This window comes from Polypterus senegalus, chromosome 1, assembly GCF_016835505.1.
Source record: "Polypterus senegalus isolate Bchr_013 chromosome 1, ASM1683550v1, whole genome shotgun sequence".
Classification (NCBI taxonomy): domain Eukaryota; kingdom Metazoa; phylum Chordata; class Cladistia; order Polypteriformes; family Polypteridae; genus Polypterus; species Polypterus senegalus.
Window position 1 is genome coordinate 154,223,614 of NC_053154.1, and position 17,721 is coordinate 154,241,334.

A 17,721-nucleotide genomic window follows, 5' to 3' on the forward strand; every position below is an offset into this window, starting at 1 on the left:
TATGAATATGCTTGTATGTATGAGACGCTTCATATTTTTGCTGCCTTTTCAATTGTGTAATTCGGTTTTGTTCAGCGCTCTTTGGAACTGTTGCTTTTATCTGTGCACTGCGCCAGTTCACGTGAGCCACTCGGTGTACATGCATCGAAGGTTCCCAGCTGTGCTGGTGCCATCTCGTACTATGTCCATGGCTGTATTTAATGTTACCTTAGTCCTGGCACTTAAAACTTTCTCTCGCAGTTTCGCTGAGTTTGTGTCAAACACCACCCTGACCATCTCATCTTCCTCTCCATAAGCACAGTCCTTCACCCGTGAATATTTACCCGTGGCAGTTTGCTATTGGATTGCCGCTGACGGACGGCCTTATATGGGCAGGCACTAAATTACAAACGCCAGCGGCAGCCTGTCTATGAACTTAATTTAAAGTGTAGGTTTACATCGTGCTTTGTTTCCGAAGTAGCAGAACTCATGAATATGGTTGTATATGTCACTCGCTCGCTTCTTATTGTTTCGCTGCCTTCTCAATTATATAATGCATGTTTTCTTAAGCGCTTTTTTGAGGTCTTCCTGGTTTTCTATGTACTGCGTGATTATGTGGGAGGCGTGATGATGTCACACGAAACTCCGCCCCCACGGCGTTGAAGCTCATCTCCATTACAGTAAATGGAGAAAAACTGCTTCCAGTTATGACCATTACGCATAGAATTTCGATATAAAACCTGCCCAACTTTTGTAAGGAAGCTGTAAGGAATGAACCTGCCAAATTTCAGCCTTCCACCCACACGGGAAGTTGGAGAATTAGTGATGAGTGAGTGAGTGAGTGAGTGAGGGCTTTGCCTTTTATTAGTATAGATTTATAATCTTAACTTAAGATCTAGCAATCTAAGATAGCAAAGATATGCATTTATGTGCTCAAGTGAGCCTCCAAACAACATTCTGGCTAAACGTATTTAATCACTAACTATGTACAGTGGAACCCTCGGTTCACAACCAAAATTCGTTCCAAAACTTTGGTCGTAAACCGATTTGTCGTGAACCGAAGTAATTTCCCCCATAGGATTGTATGTAAATATAATTAATCTGTTCCAAACAGTACACAATGTATGTAATTTTTTTTTTTTTAAGATTTTTAAGTACTAATATAGTTAATTATACCATAGAATGCACAGCGTAATAGTAGACTAAATGTAAAAACATTGAATAACACTGAGAAAACCTTGAACATCAGAGAAAACTAACACTGCAAGAGTTTGCGCTATAGCACTATGAACTGCTTGCTAAAAACACTTTTTTTAATGAGTTTTAAGCACAGGGATAAAAATGAAAATTTGAAAAATCCGTAATTTAATAAACCACCAAGAAAAGTAACATTGCAACAATGCACGCTATGAACTGATCGCTGTAAACAGAAGTGAAGTGGACGTTAAAATCCAATAGAAAAAGTCTATATACAGTGCATCCGGAAAGTATTCAGTGCATCACCTTTTCTTCATTTTGTTATGTTACAGCCTTATTCCAAAATGGATTAAATTCATTTTTTTCCTCAAAATTCTACACACAACACCCCATAATGACAATGTGAAAAATGTTTACTTGAGGTTTTTGCAGATATATTAAAAATAATAAAACAGAGAAATCACATTTACATAAGTATTCACAGCCTTTGCTCAATACTTTGTCGATGTACCTTTGAAAGCAATTACAGCCTCAAGTCTTTTTAAATATAATGCCATAAGCTTGGCACACCTATCCTTGGCCAGTTTCGCCCATCCCTCTTTGCAGCACCTCTCAAGCTCCATCTGGTTGGATGGGAAGTGTCGGTGCACAGCCATTTTAAGATCTCTCCAGAGATGTTCAATCGGATTCAAGACTGGGTTCTGGCTGGGCCACTCAAGAACACTCACATATTTGTCCTGAAGCCACTCCTTTGATATCTTGGCTGTGTGCTTAGGGTCGTTGTCCAGCTGAAAGATGAACTGTGGCCCTAGTCTGAGTTCAAGAACTAGCTGGAGCAGGTTTTCATCCAGGATGTCTCTGTACATTGCTGCAGGCATCTTTCCCTTTATCCTGACTAGTCTCCCAGTTCCTGCCACTCAAAAACATCCCCACAGCATAATGCTGCCACCACCATGATTCACTGTAGGGATGGTATTGGCCTGGTGATGAGAGGTGCCTGGTATCCTCCAAATGTGACGGCTGGCATTCACACCAAAGAGTTCAATCTTTGTCTCATCAGACCAGAGAATTTTGTTTCTCATGGTTTGAGAGTCCTTCAGGTGCCTGTTGGCAAACTCCAGGCGGGCTGCCATGTGCCTTTTACTAAGGAGTGGCTTCCGTCTGGCCACTCTACCATACAGGCCTGATTGGTGGATTGCTGCAGAGATGGTTGTCCTTCTGGAAGGTTCTCCTATCTCCCCAGAGGACCTCTGGAGCTCTGACAGAGTGACCATCGGGTTCTTGGTCACCTTCCTGACTAAGGCCCTTCTCCACTGATCGCTCAGTTTAGATGGCCGGCCAGCTCAAGGAAGAATCCTGGTGGTTCTGAACTTCTTCCACTTACGAATGATGGTGGCCATTGTGCTCATTGGGACCTTCAAAGCAGCAGAAATTTTTCTGTAACCTTCCCCTGATTTGTGCCTCCAGACAATCCTGTCTTGGAGGTCTACATACAATTCCTTTGACTTTCATGCTTTTGGTTTGTGCTCTGACTTGAACTGCCAACAGTGGGATCTTATATAGACCGGTGCGTGCCTTTCCAAATCATGTCCATTGAACTGAATTTACCAGAGGTGGACTCCAGTTAAGCTGCAGAAACATCTCAAGGATGATCAGGGGAAACGGGATGCACTTGAGCTCAATTTTGAGCTTCATGGCAAAGGCTGTGAATACTTAATGTACGTGTGCTTTCTCAATTTTTTTATTTTTAATACATTTGCAAAAATCTCAAGTAAACTTTTTTCACATTGTCATTATGGGGTGTTGTGTGTAGAATTCTGGGGAATGAATTAAAAAAAAAAAATTAATTTAATCCATTTTGGAATAAGGCTGTAACATACCAAAATGTGAAAAAAGTGATGTGCTGTGAATACGTTCTGAATGCACTGTATGTATGTATATATGTGTTTGTGTGTGTGTGTGTATATATATATATATATATATATATATATATATATATATATATATATATATATATATATATATATATATATATATCATACAAACACACAGGTAAAATTACGTTACAACGAACTTCCAGGGACCTGAAAATTTTTTTGTCGTAATGAGATTCTAGATTTGTAGCTATAGTACTTTCTTTAACTTTCATCCAGGCATCTGCAATCATTTCAATAGCTTCTTTCATGTTAATTTTAATCTTCTCCTGTCTACAATTTATGCGTACAAGAATTTTTCTCAGCATTTCCTTGCGGTAGTACACTTTTATGGTGCGAATGATGCCCAAATCCAATGGCTGAAGCACTGCTGTGCAATTGTGTGGGAGGAATTCAATGCAAACATTCTCTAAATGCGGAAGCATGTTGTGGGCAGCACAGTTATTAATCAGAAGCCGAATCATCCTTTTCTTCTTCTTCTTCATACTGAGAGGTTTCTGAACTCTTTTGGGACCCAAAATAATCAAGCTTCTTACCATCACACCCATATGATCTAGTTTTACATCCCATTCCAACACCATAGGCATTATAAGAAATGGCCCAGCCACCAGTGATGGTCCAGGTTGGCTCCTTGCTCCCTCCTTGTTTTTGGGAGCCTCTTGAACCCGTCGCAATCAATAGTTATGACCTGGATGAGCTGAGCAGATGAGGACAAACTCACCAAGCAAGGGGATGGTGAAAGTGCTTTTACTAAAAACAATTCACCAAACAAGGTGTCCAAAAAATGCAGTGCTTCAAAATGTCAATAAATAAATAATTCATTAATTGAAGTGCGCAGTAGAGGAACTGCTCCTGCCACAAATCCACGCTCCCTCCGTCACAAAGACATTAGTGCGGCGATTATTTAAAAACTGCTAAACAGCTCCAGACCTCACTTTACCACACCACACCCTAACAATTAAGTTTTTAATAGCTTTATCTCTTCTGGTGAGACGCCACAAAATGTTTGAGTGTGTCCTTGGGGACTTATGCCTGTGCAGCCAAAAGAGCATTTGTGAGGTCATGTACTGATTTTGGAAGAGAGGCCGTGACTTGAAATCGCTGTTCCCGAAGGAGTTCAGTAGGTTTGAGGTAAGTGCTCTCTCAGTGCAACCTACTCTATTTCCTCCACACCAAACGTGGCTTTGTGCACTGGGGAACAGTCATGCTGGAACAGAAAAGGGCCGTCTCCAAACTGTTGCCACAAATTTGGATGTGCTCAATTGTCTAAAATGCCTTTTTATGCAGCAGCACTAACAGTACTCTTCGCTGAAACCAAGGAACTTGGTACATTGCCTAGCCTAGCCCAGCCTTAGATTTAGTCAATCAGGCCGCCAGATATTGAAACATGATTCATTACTTCAAAGAAAATATTTCCACCTCCCCAGTCCAATAGTGCGCTTTACACCACTCCAGCTGACTCACATAGCGATCTTAGGCTTGTGTGTAGCTGCTCAGCCTTAGGAACCTATTTCATGACGCTCCCGATGCACAGATGCTTGTGCTGATGTTGCTTCTAGGGGTAGTTTTAAACTCTGTTATGGTTGGTGCAACAAAGGCAATTTTTAAGAGCAAAGCACTTCAGCAATTGGCGACTTCATTCTGTGTGTATTGCCTACCACATTCTGTCTGAGCTGTCATTTTCTCCCAAGTGCTTCTACTTCACAATATCACTTATTAAATATGGCTGATCAAGAACAGTAGATGTTTAATGTACTGACTTATGTAAAGGTGGCATCCTATGACAATGCCACATTTAATAGTTATTCAGTAAGACTGATTCTAATGCCAATGTTTGTCAATGGAGTTTGCATGGTTGACTGCTTCATTATATGCACTTGTTCATAATGAAACACCTAAACTCAGTAATTTGGAGGTGTGTCCACATACTTTTGACTATATCGTGTATCACGTAAAAGTTTGTACTTTATTTTCTCAATTAAATGTAAGCCCAAATGTAAAGCAGAAGGCACGGTCTATGGAACTAGTCAGAAGCTAGGTTACGCTATATGGTTTTATTGTGGTGGAGCTGTACAAAAAAACAACTTGTGTACCTTTGCCAGGCTTTACTATATATTTTGTTAGGCTTTTATATACTCCATATTAATTTTTTAATTCTTTTTTTTCCCAGAGCTTCTAGAAAGTTTTCATTTGTCCTTGGGGAGTAATAAGTTAATTCTGTCAATCTGTAAATCTGTTTATGGTACTTAGTTTGGGCAGCAGTTTCTTAGCTTTTCTTTCTTTTTTTTTTTGTTTTTTTACTCAGGCACTGATCAGTCTTACTATCATCTCATCCTGAAGAGAGCTAGCCAATTCCTCACTGCTCTGCAGCTTAATTTGATGAAATTTGCTCTGTCTTTGCGTGCATATTCTGCAACAGTGCAGTCCTTTCAACAGGTAAGGTTATCTAAGAATTTTTGGATACTTTTTATTATGTTGTTTAGGTCATAATTTGACCAAACACTCTGAGAGCTCTGAACCTTCAGAATCTGTCATAAATGAAGTGCTTCTTTTCAATGCAGTCTAGGTTTTTCACCAGCAGATGATTTTAGAGTACATATTGTAATGGATGGAGTGGCATCTTACCCAGGATGAACCTTCTTCCACTACCTGGCCAGGAAGCCAGTGTAACGGATGGTCAGGAAAGGAGTTGTGACAATCCCATTCCCGGCCAGGAGCAGGTGGGCACTAAGACTGCAGGCAGTAAGGAATGTAATTTCCTTACCTGGTTGGGAGGCCAGCATAATGGACTGACAACCTTGATGGAGGGGGTATACTGACCAGGATGGTTAGCAGTCTTTTTCCCAGTTGGTAGGCCAGAAGAAATGTGACACAGTGGGAAGCTGCCTCCCATTCACAGCACCTCCCTTCATGCACTGGGTGACGAGCTCCTGACAGGGCAGCATTTGAGTTCTGGTTCCTTGTGGGCCACCACAGGGAACTATCTGGAACCACATATTAGTTGAATTCCATGCTCTAGGGTGGTTCCACCTGACCTAAAAGTGCATCCTAGAGAAAATGATTTGGACACTGGAAGTATTCCTAGGTCAAGCTTAAAAGAGAGTCCTCCACTTTCCCAGGGGAGCTGCAGTCAGTTTGTGCTACTCATTCATTTTTCCAGGAGCCGAGTTTTGAATATTAGTTTGGTCAGACAGTGTCAGGTTCACGTGTTATCCCTGGAAACGTTTTCTCTGTATCCTGTCTTTTTTTCTCCAACATTAGAACAATTTTGATGAGAACAGGCCATCCAACCCAAAAATCTCTTCAGTCCTAATCATCTGGGTTCTTTACACTAAAATAATGTGGAAGGTAGGATAAGAGAGGCAAATTAGGAACATTTAGGTAGGCCAAGTTGTTCTGGAATGCAAGTGTATTTGTGAACTGGAACTGTAGTAATTTAGTGCAGTGTTGGTTTCTGACCAACAAATTGGGTTAATTGGTTCAGAAATTTGAGTGACAAATGGAAAAATAGTATGTATGTATATCTATGTGTCTGTGTATATATAAACTTACTAATGGTTACATTTTTTTCTTTTACAGATCGCAGCAAATGAATCCCCACCTCCAGACTGCAGTGCTTTCTTTAGCATTCATGGGGAGAGTACATGCGATCCAAAAAGTTTAACAAATCTGCTGGAGTCTGCATCAGAGAGGTAAAGTAAATGTGTGGTTACCATTTGTATTAAATTTATTTAAATAAACATATAACAGATAATCCTTCCAAAAATGTAGCTTTAATTTACAGAGGCTAATTGTTTTTTCTTGCTTGATGGCATTAATTTTGGAGGCCTTTTACTTTTTGTGTGACATTAAGTAAATTACCTAGCCATACAAGCAATGCAATTATAGAAATACAGTATACAAAATTAGCTTTAGTTTTACAATCAGTTTGCTTAAATGCTTCTTTTAAGTAAATTTTATTATTTTAGCTGAAAGTTGAAAAACATTTTTTTAATATAGTTTTTCTATTTTATAAATGCAAATGATGCATATTAAGAACTTGGAGGCATCAGTGTATAAGGTATCCTTCTTTATGTCTGTTTCAAATTCCTCCTTGTGAAAACAAGCCAAAGCAGGCAACTGTTTTATATGTACAGCATATTTCTCTTTCAGTCTTTATAAAAACAACTTCTAGATATCTAAAATTTAGCAATTTATATGCAGTTTGATTATTAATTTACATAATTCCATACACAGGAATTTTTGGACCAAATCCATATACAGTGTTTGCAGTTTACACTTGAGTGAATTATCAAACAGTATGTTTTTTCTTTTCACTAATTGCACAGTTAGTGAGCATTCCGGGTCATAATATGGCAAGCCATAATTAAAAATTAAAATTAAAGAGAACCTGAAAATGCATTGATATCACAAATAGATTTCACGATAACTTAAAATGATCCTCTGTTCATTTTAACATTTATCAAATATTAATTTCGAGGTATTTATAGTACAGTTCCATAAGAAGTAAGTTCCAGTGCATTATGAGATTGCACAATAAATACAGACTTAAGATATGTGATGTGCAATTCAAGATATTTCAAAATGACTTCCTGCAAAAATTGCTTTTATTCTCCATGGAATGAATATATATATATATAATTTTCAGGAATTTAATTTGCAAACCGTTAGATTTTTTTTTTTCTTTTTTCTTTTTGCATAATTTCACTTAAAATGTAATCAGATCTTCCAAGGTGATGTTTGGGACTGAATGTCTGTTACTATAAACATTTGGTTGAAGTCATTCCTGCTGTAACATTTCAGAAGACATTTGTATCCAATGTTACATATACCTGCTGTTTCTTCCGTAGACTCTGTGAAGCACATTGAGCGTGGGAAAGGCAGTATATAAATAAAATGTATTATTATTATTAATAAAATTAATCTTCTGACATCTTCATATGTCACATAAGAGTAAAAATGAACCTTTAAGTTTGGCAGAAACAGTGATTTGATTTATATTGTGCTATACATCGATATCGACTGCTTTGAAAGAAGTTATTGTGTTAATTTTTTCCAGGTTTTTGTCCAGCTCTACTTTATTGCAACAGACATTTAATTTTGGATAAATAAATGTAAAATAATAAAATTTGAGTGTTTTTTTCTATTATTGATATTGTGTTCTCTATTTCCAATATTATAATTTAGATGGAGATCATATCACATTTTGATCAAATTTATGGAAAAATTGAAAAATTTCGAAAGAGTTCACAAACTTCTCAGCACCACTGTAGCACTTAGTCTTTTCATTCTTCTCAAGGAACTGCACAGTCATATTAGTGATAAACTCTAGCTCTTTAATAGAAGATATGAGAAGGACATTCCTCCTAATAAATCTTTGCATTTTCCAGGACAGAAATTCTAAGTAACTCTCTTTGAAAGATGAAGGCTACAATTTTCACACAACCTATACACCATAACATCCCTGCAATATTCTAGCCAAAACTCACTGATCATTTAAATGCCATAGTCCAAATATGCTGGACAATCTTTTTCAAAAAGACTGAAGAATAAAACTTTTTAGGGGTAAAATTATGAATATTATTTTCAAAGTGGAAAAACAGTGCTGATTTTTGCATGTATATTTTTTTTAATGAGAACTTGTAAGTATTATTTAAAATGTACTAATACTGATTAATACTAAGTACTAGTTTAAATGTTTGCACTCTGCTATAAAACTCATTCCATTATCAAAACAGTGTAGAACATGGGGTTGTGAACCCATAATAGCAGAGTTTAGTGAAATTTAATAGGATGCAGTCTATTGGAGAGCTTTTAAATTTTAAGTAATGTTTGAGTTATTTAAAACTAGTGCTGGGAGGTATACCGGTTCATACCGAAAAACGTTTTTTATTTTTGTTATGATATGGATTTTCCTTACACCACAATACCGGTTTAAATAGCCTAAACAATGTTCGGAATGTGACACAGCGGGAAACTATTTAAGGGGGGACCTTTTTCACTGCTACACCGCTAAACACAAATGCAATAGAGTACAGCCATTAGTGGAGCTTTCGAGCGGAGAAAATGGACAAAGAACATTCTGAAACTGAAGCTGTAGCAGACGATACAGTTGATTATGATGACACAGAAGAACTTTTGCTGAAAAAAGGAGCCATGTCTGTTGTCTGGAGATACTTTGGTTTTAAAAGGTCGGATGTGGACCAAATAACTGTTTACTGCAAATGCTGTAAAGCTAAAGTTGTCTCCAGAGGCAGCAACACAAGCAATTTGCTGCACCACCTTAGCCGCACAAATGCTTTGGAGTACAATGAATGCATGGAAGATTGGCACCCTCCACGTCCTTGGGTAAAACTGAAAAAGCTATAGGACACTTGTAGACTTGTTTGCTAGTGGTACTGCCTATGATAAAAAAAGCAAGCAGTGGATCAAGATAACCAATACCATAACAACCCATATAGCTGATGTGTCAGTAGGCAGAGATTGTTAACATTAACAGAAAGTGTAGTTGGTTTACAAAAAATATTTACTACTAGGCTCACCCGCCTTTTAAGGCGACCGACCTTTAAGTTGACCACTTCTTAAGGCAATTCAATATGTAGATCAATTTGATATTTTATACAAACTCATTAATTTTATTATATTGCATTTGAGCGGTATTACTTTAATACTCGTAGTTTCTGTTATTTTTGTGATGAAATTTAAACTTTTTTTCTATATTGAGGTCGCCCTTTTGAACCCCACTGATATTTATTACGCAGTGAGGCATTTGTAGTCCATCAACATTAATTATTTCCAGAGACATAATTTTGTCTATTTTTCCAGCGCATCGTGCATGAAAGCAAGGGAACGATGGGAGCACCAGAACTCTGCTCACATCATGTCGCCATACTGCAAGTAGTAAGTCTGTGATAAGCGGAATCACTCACAGGACGGAAGGACAATCCCGACCGCTTTTATATAGTAAGAAAGAAGAAGAAGATAACGCATAGTCTAGAGTAGAAAATCATCTTTTACCTGGAAAATCGAAACTACAAATCCCATCGTGCATTGCAAAATGGACGGGGCATGTGTGAAACTCCGTGCCTGCGTAGCACTCACGGGACGGAAGGACAATCCCGACCGCTTTTATATAGAAGGATTCATTCCTTTTCTAAGACATGTTCAGTACAAAACAACTTTTGACAAGCTCCTCTGGATATTTTACTAAGTCTAAATGCCTCTTTGAATGGTTGAAAATATGTTGTCAAAATTATAGTTTAAGTTGTTTGCAAGATTTGTTCAATAAAAATGATATATATTTTGACTGCAACTGTCATGCAATGTGATTCCTTCTCTTCATTAGTGCCACCCTCTTGAAAACTGTCACTTTATGGGGCCATGCAAACCTGTATTAATACTTGTGTTCACATTAAAATGTTATTTTGTACAATGTGCATTTCTCATGACAGTGGAATAGGTTATTCTTAGCTAGTCTATTGCAGCAATTGCAATGGAAAATGTGGTTAACATCCATTCATGCAAGGGAAAAAAAATACTGTTGAATACCCTGAAATCGGTATAGTTTTGAAAAATACCATGATATAGAATTTTGGTCATACCGCCCAGAACTACTTTTTTAATAAAAAAAAAAAAAAAAGGAAATTTATTTTGCTGCTTTCATGTTATTTGAACATTAACCCCCATCTGGAATGGTGTCCCTTCAAAAATATTGAAGATTATCGGAATATTGCCTCCTTGAAATTTATTGTAGACCAAGCACAGTGGTTTTAATTAAGTAATTTATCTCTGTGTGGAAATGGGAAATATAAAAATGTTTTCATGTGTTAAAGTAAGGTAAGCTACTCTAGAGAACTCAAACCCTTTTTATGCTAATTTTTCATGAAATGGAATAAGGAAATTGTTACAAGTAAATGTTATGCATAAAACTAAATTTTTTTTTGTTCTTTTCTTTTTAAGACCAAGACCTTTTTTATTTAAAGGAGATCACAGATTCACATTGTCAAATCCAATTGCACCTGTAGTTATCTTGTATGCTGAAATGGGCACCAAAGAATTCTCCCAGTTTCACCAGCTTCTTGTGTCAAAGGTTAACCGTGGAGAGATTACCTATGTTCTCAGACATTACATTGCGGTAATTGCTTACTTTTAAATGCTTTTCTTATTACTTAAATGAGTCTTCTTTGTAAGGAATCATGCTTGCACCTTTCATGGCCATTGCAGTGCCTTTGACAATACAGCAAACTAAGCTGATTTGCCAGGTCTCTTATTTGTGGTCATCTGTGGTTCTTCTGCCCTAATTAACTGATATATTTAAGCAGGACCCTATACTTGGAGTCTGAGTATCTGGGCTTGCGAGTGTCCTGGATAAAAACCAAGTTTCAGGTCTTTAATGACCTCTTAGGCACAGCCATCAGCAGTGTGTCTGTCTGCAGTGAGAGTCTCGACCTTGTCAAGAGGTTTACTTACCTTGGCAGTGGCATTCATGTCTCTGGTGACCCTTCCAATGAAGTAAGTAGGATTGGGAGAGCAGGGAGGGTCATGAGGTCGCTGGAAAGGGGAGTGTGGTGCTCCCGATATCTATGCAAAAGGACAAAGGTCCAAGTCTTTAGAGTCCTGGTGCTTCCTGTCTTGCTATATGGTTTGTGCCAGTGATTTGACACAAAGACTGGGTTCTTTTGGTACTGTGTTTGTTCGGAGACTCCTTAGGTACCGTTGGTTTGACTTTGTGTCAAATGAGAGGTTGCTCATGAAGTCCCAAATGAGGCATGTTACCTACATTGTGAGGGAGCGTCAGTTACAGCATTATGGCCACGTGGTGCGATTCCCAAAGTGTGTTCCAGCTCATAGGATCGTCATTGTTGAGTACCCGAGTGGCTGGAACACAGGCCAAGGAGTCACCCACGTAACACCTGGCGGCGGCAGATAGAGGGTCATTTCCAGAGGGTGGATCTGGATCGCCTATCTGCCTGGGTGGTTGCTAACCAGGATCCCGAGCTGTTTTGTCATGTGGTGGGTGCGGCAATGCACTGTACCATGGCATGCTCCCCAACTTGACTTGACTAAACTTTGCTCATTACTCATGTTTTTTTTTTTTTTGTAATTTTGTGTTTAATTTTCTAAATTGTGATTTTATTAATGAGGTTCTATTTTGCACTTGTTATTTACATATTTATTTTTTTTTACCTGATAGACTATTTTGTTACTGTATACTGTTTTTCCTCATCTCTGGCTGTCAATGTCTAAAGCTGTATGGTCCAAAAAAAATCTGATGGGCAGTCCCGAGTTAACAGCAACATGTTTAATTTGTCTTAAAAGTGTCTTATGTAAATATGAAAACAATTGATACAGATATGCAGTGCTCATAGGCCCCTGCTTTGCTAACTTTGGGATTCACTATTTGTGAAGTATGGCAGCACAGTGCCTCAGGTGTTATCATTACTTCCTCACAGCTCTGGACTGGGTTTCTCAGATGTTACTGTTACTTCCTCACAGCTGTGGACAAGATTTGGATTCTATTAAAAGTATTATCTGTGAGAATTCTGCTTGTTCTCCTTTTCTTAGATGTATTTTTCTCTGTGACTTTCTCATTCTGTATTTAAAAGGCACATGTGTTGGAGTAATTAGTAGCTTGAATTTGGTCAAGTATAAGTGAGTGTCTTATTCTGTGAGTTTTTCCTGTGCAAATGAGTTTCTCATGTCCAAGGTTGGTTCCTTTGAGCCTGATGCTGCTAGAATAAGATTTATCTGTTGTAGTAATAAAATTGGATTTAGCTCTTTCAGAATATAAATGGAGAGAGAAAACTTTAACTGATGTCTTTACACTACCTTGGTGTAAGGGTGTACTCTGTGAAGAGCTATTGTCCCCTTAACAACTTGACCTAGATTTGCAAAGATTACATCTGCTTTTTATTTTATTTTTATGAATAACTAGCCTTCACCCAGCTCAGACTAGGCTCACTACCCACCCTTCAGAGGCAAGTAATAATCTGGGGAAAAGAATTCAAAAAAAGCACATTGCAGTATAATAAATTGATTGCAATTTGTAAAACTAAAAAAGAAAAAAATTGTAAGCAGATAAAAACAAACATAAACAAAGTCCAAAAATGAAGTCCTGAAGGTTCCAGTTTTAACAGATGAAAGATGGAAGTTTTGCAAACAATGACTTACCATAGTGAAGATTAATCCTAGACATTGTTCTATTATTAATAATGTTCTGTACTTTATAATATTTTTCAATGTTGGAAGCATGCATTAAGACCAAACTTACTGTTCTAACACCTAGATAATCACTGACATGTAGAACAAACTCCAAACCAAACAGCACTTTAATTCCATATACAAATCAAAATATGGAAATTCAAAAGTAATTTATATTGAGGCTGCAGCACTGACAAAAAATGTATTAAAATCCCTTTCATCCCTGAAGTCCCCCAAATGGTTGCTGATGCTGTCATTTAAATATTGAACTTATTTGTTTGCTTGGAGATGCAGACTGAAGCAGTATGGTGCCACAGATGTAGTTTGTGCCTGGGTCAGTTGCAAATAGCATGTAGTAGTGTTGCAACAAGTTAATCCTGACATAAGCTCTTGCACCCACACAACCACAGTAAAGATGTTAATGGTTTAGGTTAGATGGAAAACTAAAATGACAAATACAGCATGTTAAATGCAGAATTGGGCAGAGGAGTTTAATTCACAGATGATGATTCTTATCACTTCAATACTAAAAATCAATATTCCTTTTATTTCCGAGTACCATTTTCAGCATAATGTTGTATTCGGTATATTCAGTTAACATTAGGGATTGTTTAAAGGGTTCACATTTTTTATATCTTGTATACTAAGCATAATATGACAATAACCAGCAGCTTTTTTAATATTAAGTAGCAATTATGTTTTTCTTTTGCATAATTCTTGCACTCCATTGTTTTGTACAGTGGATTCAGACAGTATTCAGACCCCTTCACTTTCTGCACACTGTATTGTGCTGTGGATATAATATTAAATTAATAAATTTACCATTTTAACCGCTCAATTCACACTCAGTAAACAATAATGACTAAGTGAAAAGTTGTTTTCAGGAAGGTTTAAAAATTTATTAAAAATCAAAACTCAAATCTCTTATTTATATAAGTGTTTGGACCCCTTGCTGTGCCCCTCCAAATTGTGGTCAGTTGTGTTCCGTTTGCTTTAATTATCTATACTAATAATCTATTATATATTTAGAACATGACTGGAGTGCATCTTTGGCAAATGAAATTGATTGGATATAGTTTAGAAAGGCACACACCTGCGCATATAAGGTCACACAATTTATGCTGTATGTCCGGGCAAAAGCCAAGCCAAGAAGTCCATGTAACTCTCTGTAGACCTGCAATTAAATTGTTGTGAGGTGTAAATCAGAAAAAGGGTATGAAACCATTTCTAAGGCTTTAAGTGTTTCTGGAATAATGGCTTTAAATTGTGAAATGGAAGAAGTTTGGAACCACCTTGATTCTTCCTAGAGTTGACTGTCCTGCCAAACTGAGTAACCAGGCGAGAAGGGCCTTGGTCATGGAGGTGATCAAGAACCCAATGGTTACTCTCGCAGAACTTCAGATATCAACTGCTAAGATAGGGAGAATCTCTAAGACAATCTCAGAAGTCACTCTTATGTAAAAGGCATATGACAGCCATTTTGGAGTATGCCAAACCGCATTTAAAGATTCTTGAGAACATGACGAAAATGATTTTCTTATTCAATGAGGCAAAAATTGAACTTTTTAGACAGAACCCTATCACTATGTCAGTTAAAAGCAATGCACCGCTAATCACCTGCCTAATGCCATCCTATGGTCAAGTATGGTAGCGGAATCATCATGCTATGGGGGTGTTTTTCTGCAGCAGGGGCAGGAAGACTATTCAGAATTGCGGAAAAGATAAATGTAGCCAAATGCACAGATGTCCTTAAAGAAAACTAGCTTCAAAGTGAATGCAACTTCATGTTGAGTGACAGTTCACCTTTCAGTACAACAGTGACCCAAAGCATACTGCCAAATCATTTCAAGACAAGCCTCAGTCTGTCATTGGGTGACCCAGCAAAAGACCAGATCCGAACCTCGTAGAATATCTGTGGACACAGCTTAATATGGCAGTTTACAGATGCTTTACATCCAGTCTAATGGAGCTTGAGATGATCTACCAGGCAGAATGGGGTAAGCTGTCTAATTCCAGGTGTTGAAAACTTGTACAGAATTACCTAAGAAGATACAAAGCTGTAACTGCTACAAAAGGGTCTTTTACAGATTTTTAAATTCAAGGTCTTAATACTTGTATGAATTAGAGACTTCAGTTTTTGATTTTTAATTAATTAGCAATCCTTTCTAAAAAGTTTTCTCTTTGTCATTATAAGTTATTGAGTGTAGATTGATAAAGAAAAATGACAATCCTGCCCATTTAAAATTAAATCTACAGCACAATTAAGTGTGCAGAAAGTAAAGGGATATGAATACTTTCAGAATCCACAGTATGTTGTTTATACTATACTGTACTTTAGAGCTGTGGTTGTGAAGTAAGTGAACGATATTCAATCAAAAAAGGAGTGAGTTTTGTATGTTGTATAATTGTAAAATACTAAAAATTTTAAAATAATTTAAATGTCTTAGTAATTCTCTTCAGAGAACATGCATAAAATACTATTAAGCCAGCATGGTAAACTAAAACTAATCTATTTTAAATAGAGCAGCTTCATTTTTATAATTATTTTATCATTGCTTTTTTATTTTGTAGGATAATTACCTTGCTTTTCTGTCTATTCAGACAAGTGCTTCTCATACTTAAGAGCTTAGTATTCTTAGTCAGTAAAACACATCTCCCTAATCTCTTCTTGTAAAAGGAACAGCAAAGTAGCAAGAGCTGTTTGTCTGTGTGTGATTAAAAAAAAAAAAAATCTTGGAACAATTTATTTGCTTGATTGTTTTTTTTTAAATGCCTAATAAAGGTAATGTGTTGTGAACTTACAGGAACTCTTAGAAGAACTCTAACATCATAAAATTGAAGTCTGTGGAGGTATATAAAATTATGTTTTCTGCTATAAAAGCTTTGTTTAGTAAGATTGAACTTGGTTACAAAAAGGCACTTTAATGTTGATTATGCTTGCTAGTTGAAAAAAAGGGTCAAGAAGGTTTGGTATAAGCACTCAATAAATATACAGTACATTTCATAGCATATTAAGAGAAGTATTCGATTTGTAAATTATTTTCATTTACTGGGAACAAACCAGAACTCAAGTTGGAGGTTGAAAAATACTGGCTAGATATGAGTGGACTCACCTCTATTCAAAGCATTGGAAATGGACTTCAACTCCACAATGAAGAGTAGTTTCTCTCTCCTACTCTGAAGTTGTCCCATGGAGGAGGCCTTGGGTGGGTGTGAGGATAATCACAAGCCCCCATCTTGGTGTTGTATAATTAAGTTTATTCTGGTGGACCTGAGGATCACTTCAATGTCAATTTGGTTGCAGAACAGAAAAAAATGTAACTGTAAATGTAAAATGTAACTGTAATCTAACTGTATCCTCCGTGAAACCTAATCGACCACGTTTACAAGTGTCAGTAGTGGAGGTACTTACAAAGGGCTACTTCCAAATTGTCCCTGTCATGGTGGCAACCCTTGGACCTGTTGGTGGAATACAACTGTAAAGGAAGCTATCAAAGTGAAAAGAGAGCTCTTCTGTACATCAGAATTGAATAAGATGCGTCAAAAAGGTGACAGCTAAGGCAGTGACCAAAATTATACAACATATGTAGGTAAAGGTTGTTATGGCCATTATTGTTAGACAGCATTGAAAAGATTTTAGTAAACCATTTGGTAACTTTGCAAGGGTGATTAAATGTTGACATAACCTCTGGATATCATTGATGTATTCTTAAACCTGGTGCATACATGCTGTTTGAATGGAGTTGGAGGTGCAGAGACTCCAAAGGTCACTAGTGGCTCAGTGATAGAGGTCCAGAAATAAAAAGTACTTCTTATTAGAGAGTGAATGGTTTAAAAAGGTCACAAGTGGGTGTTTTCCAACTTTTAAGGCAGCACATTCCTCTACCAAAAATATCTTTCCAGTCCCCGTATGAGAAGGAGCATTATGTTCAGAATTGGCGATCATGGATCAACTCTCTACCTTTCAATATATATTTGAGAGGTTATGAGAATCTGCTATACCTGTCTATGTGTGCTTTTGAATTTGGAAAAACCTTATGCTTGTGTACTATGCAGTAATTTGTGGCAGGTACTGCAGGCGTATGGGGATTCTCAGGGTGCTGCTGTGTTCCACTTGGTCTTAGTATTTGTGTTGGCAAACATGTTATGTAGTTGAGGCCATTCGGTGTGGTGTTGTTCTCTGCAGATCATTCTGTTATTCTTTAGTGGTATACCAGACCAGTTAAGAAAGAAGATTTAACAGGGTGCAGGCACCCAGCTGCACAAAACCCCCACTTGCATTGCAAACTAAGTGACTAAACTTCAGCTTGTATGAGGATATGCCTGGACTTCATCTGATAAGAAAGGTGTAAATCAGAAGTGACCTGACATCTCTGCAGAGGCTCCACTGCAGATCTCTTGAGCCAGAAAG

The 17,721-nt window shown here is 37.4% G+C and overlaps 1 protein-coding gene across 2 annotated transcripts in view; it reads left to right on the top strand.

The window, feature by feature from the left end:
- uggt1 (UDP-glucose glycoprotein glucosyltransferase 1) overlaps positions 1–17,721 on the top strand; it is a 237,291-nt gene that overhangs the window by 20,296 nt on the left and 199,274 nt on the right. For both annotated transcript variants that reach the window (XM_039760741.1, XM_039760749.1), the window contains exons 4-6: positions 5,416–5,546; positions 6,690–6,802; positions 11,070–11,244. In XM_039760741.1, the coding sequence (XP_039616675.1) occupies positions 5,416–5,546; positions 6,690–6,802; positions 11,070–11,244 (419 nt within the window). The remainder of the gene's footprint in view (positions 1–5,415; positions 5,547–6,689; positions 6,803–11,069; positions 11,245–17,721) is intronic.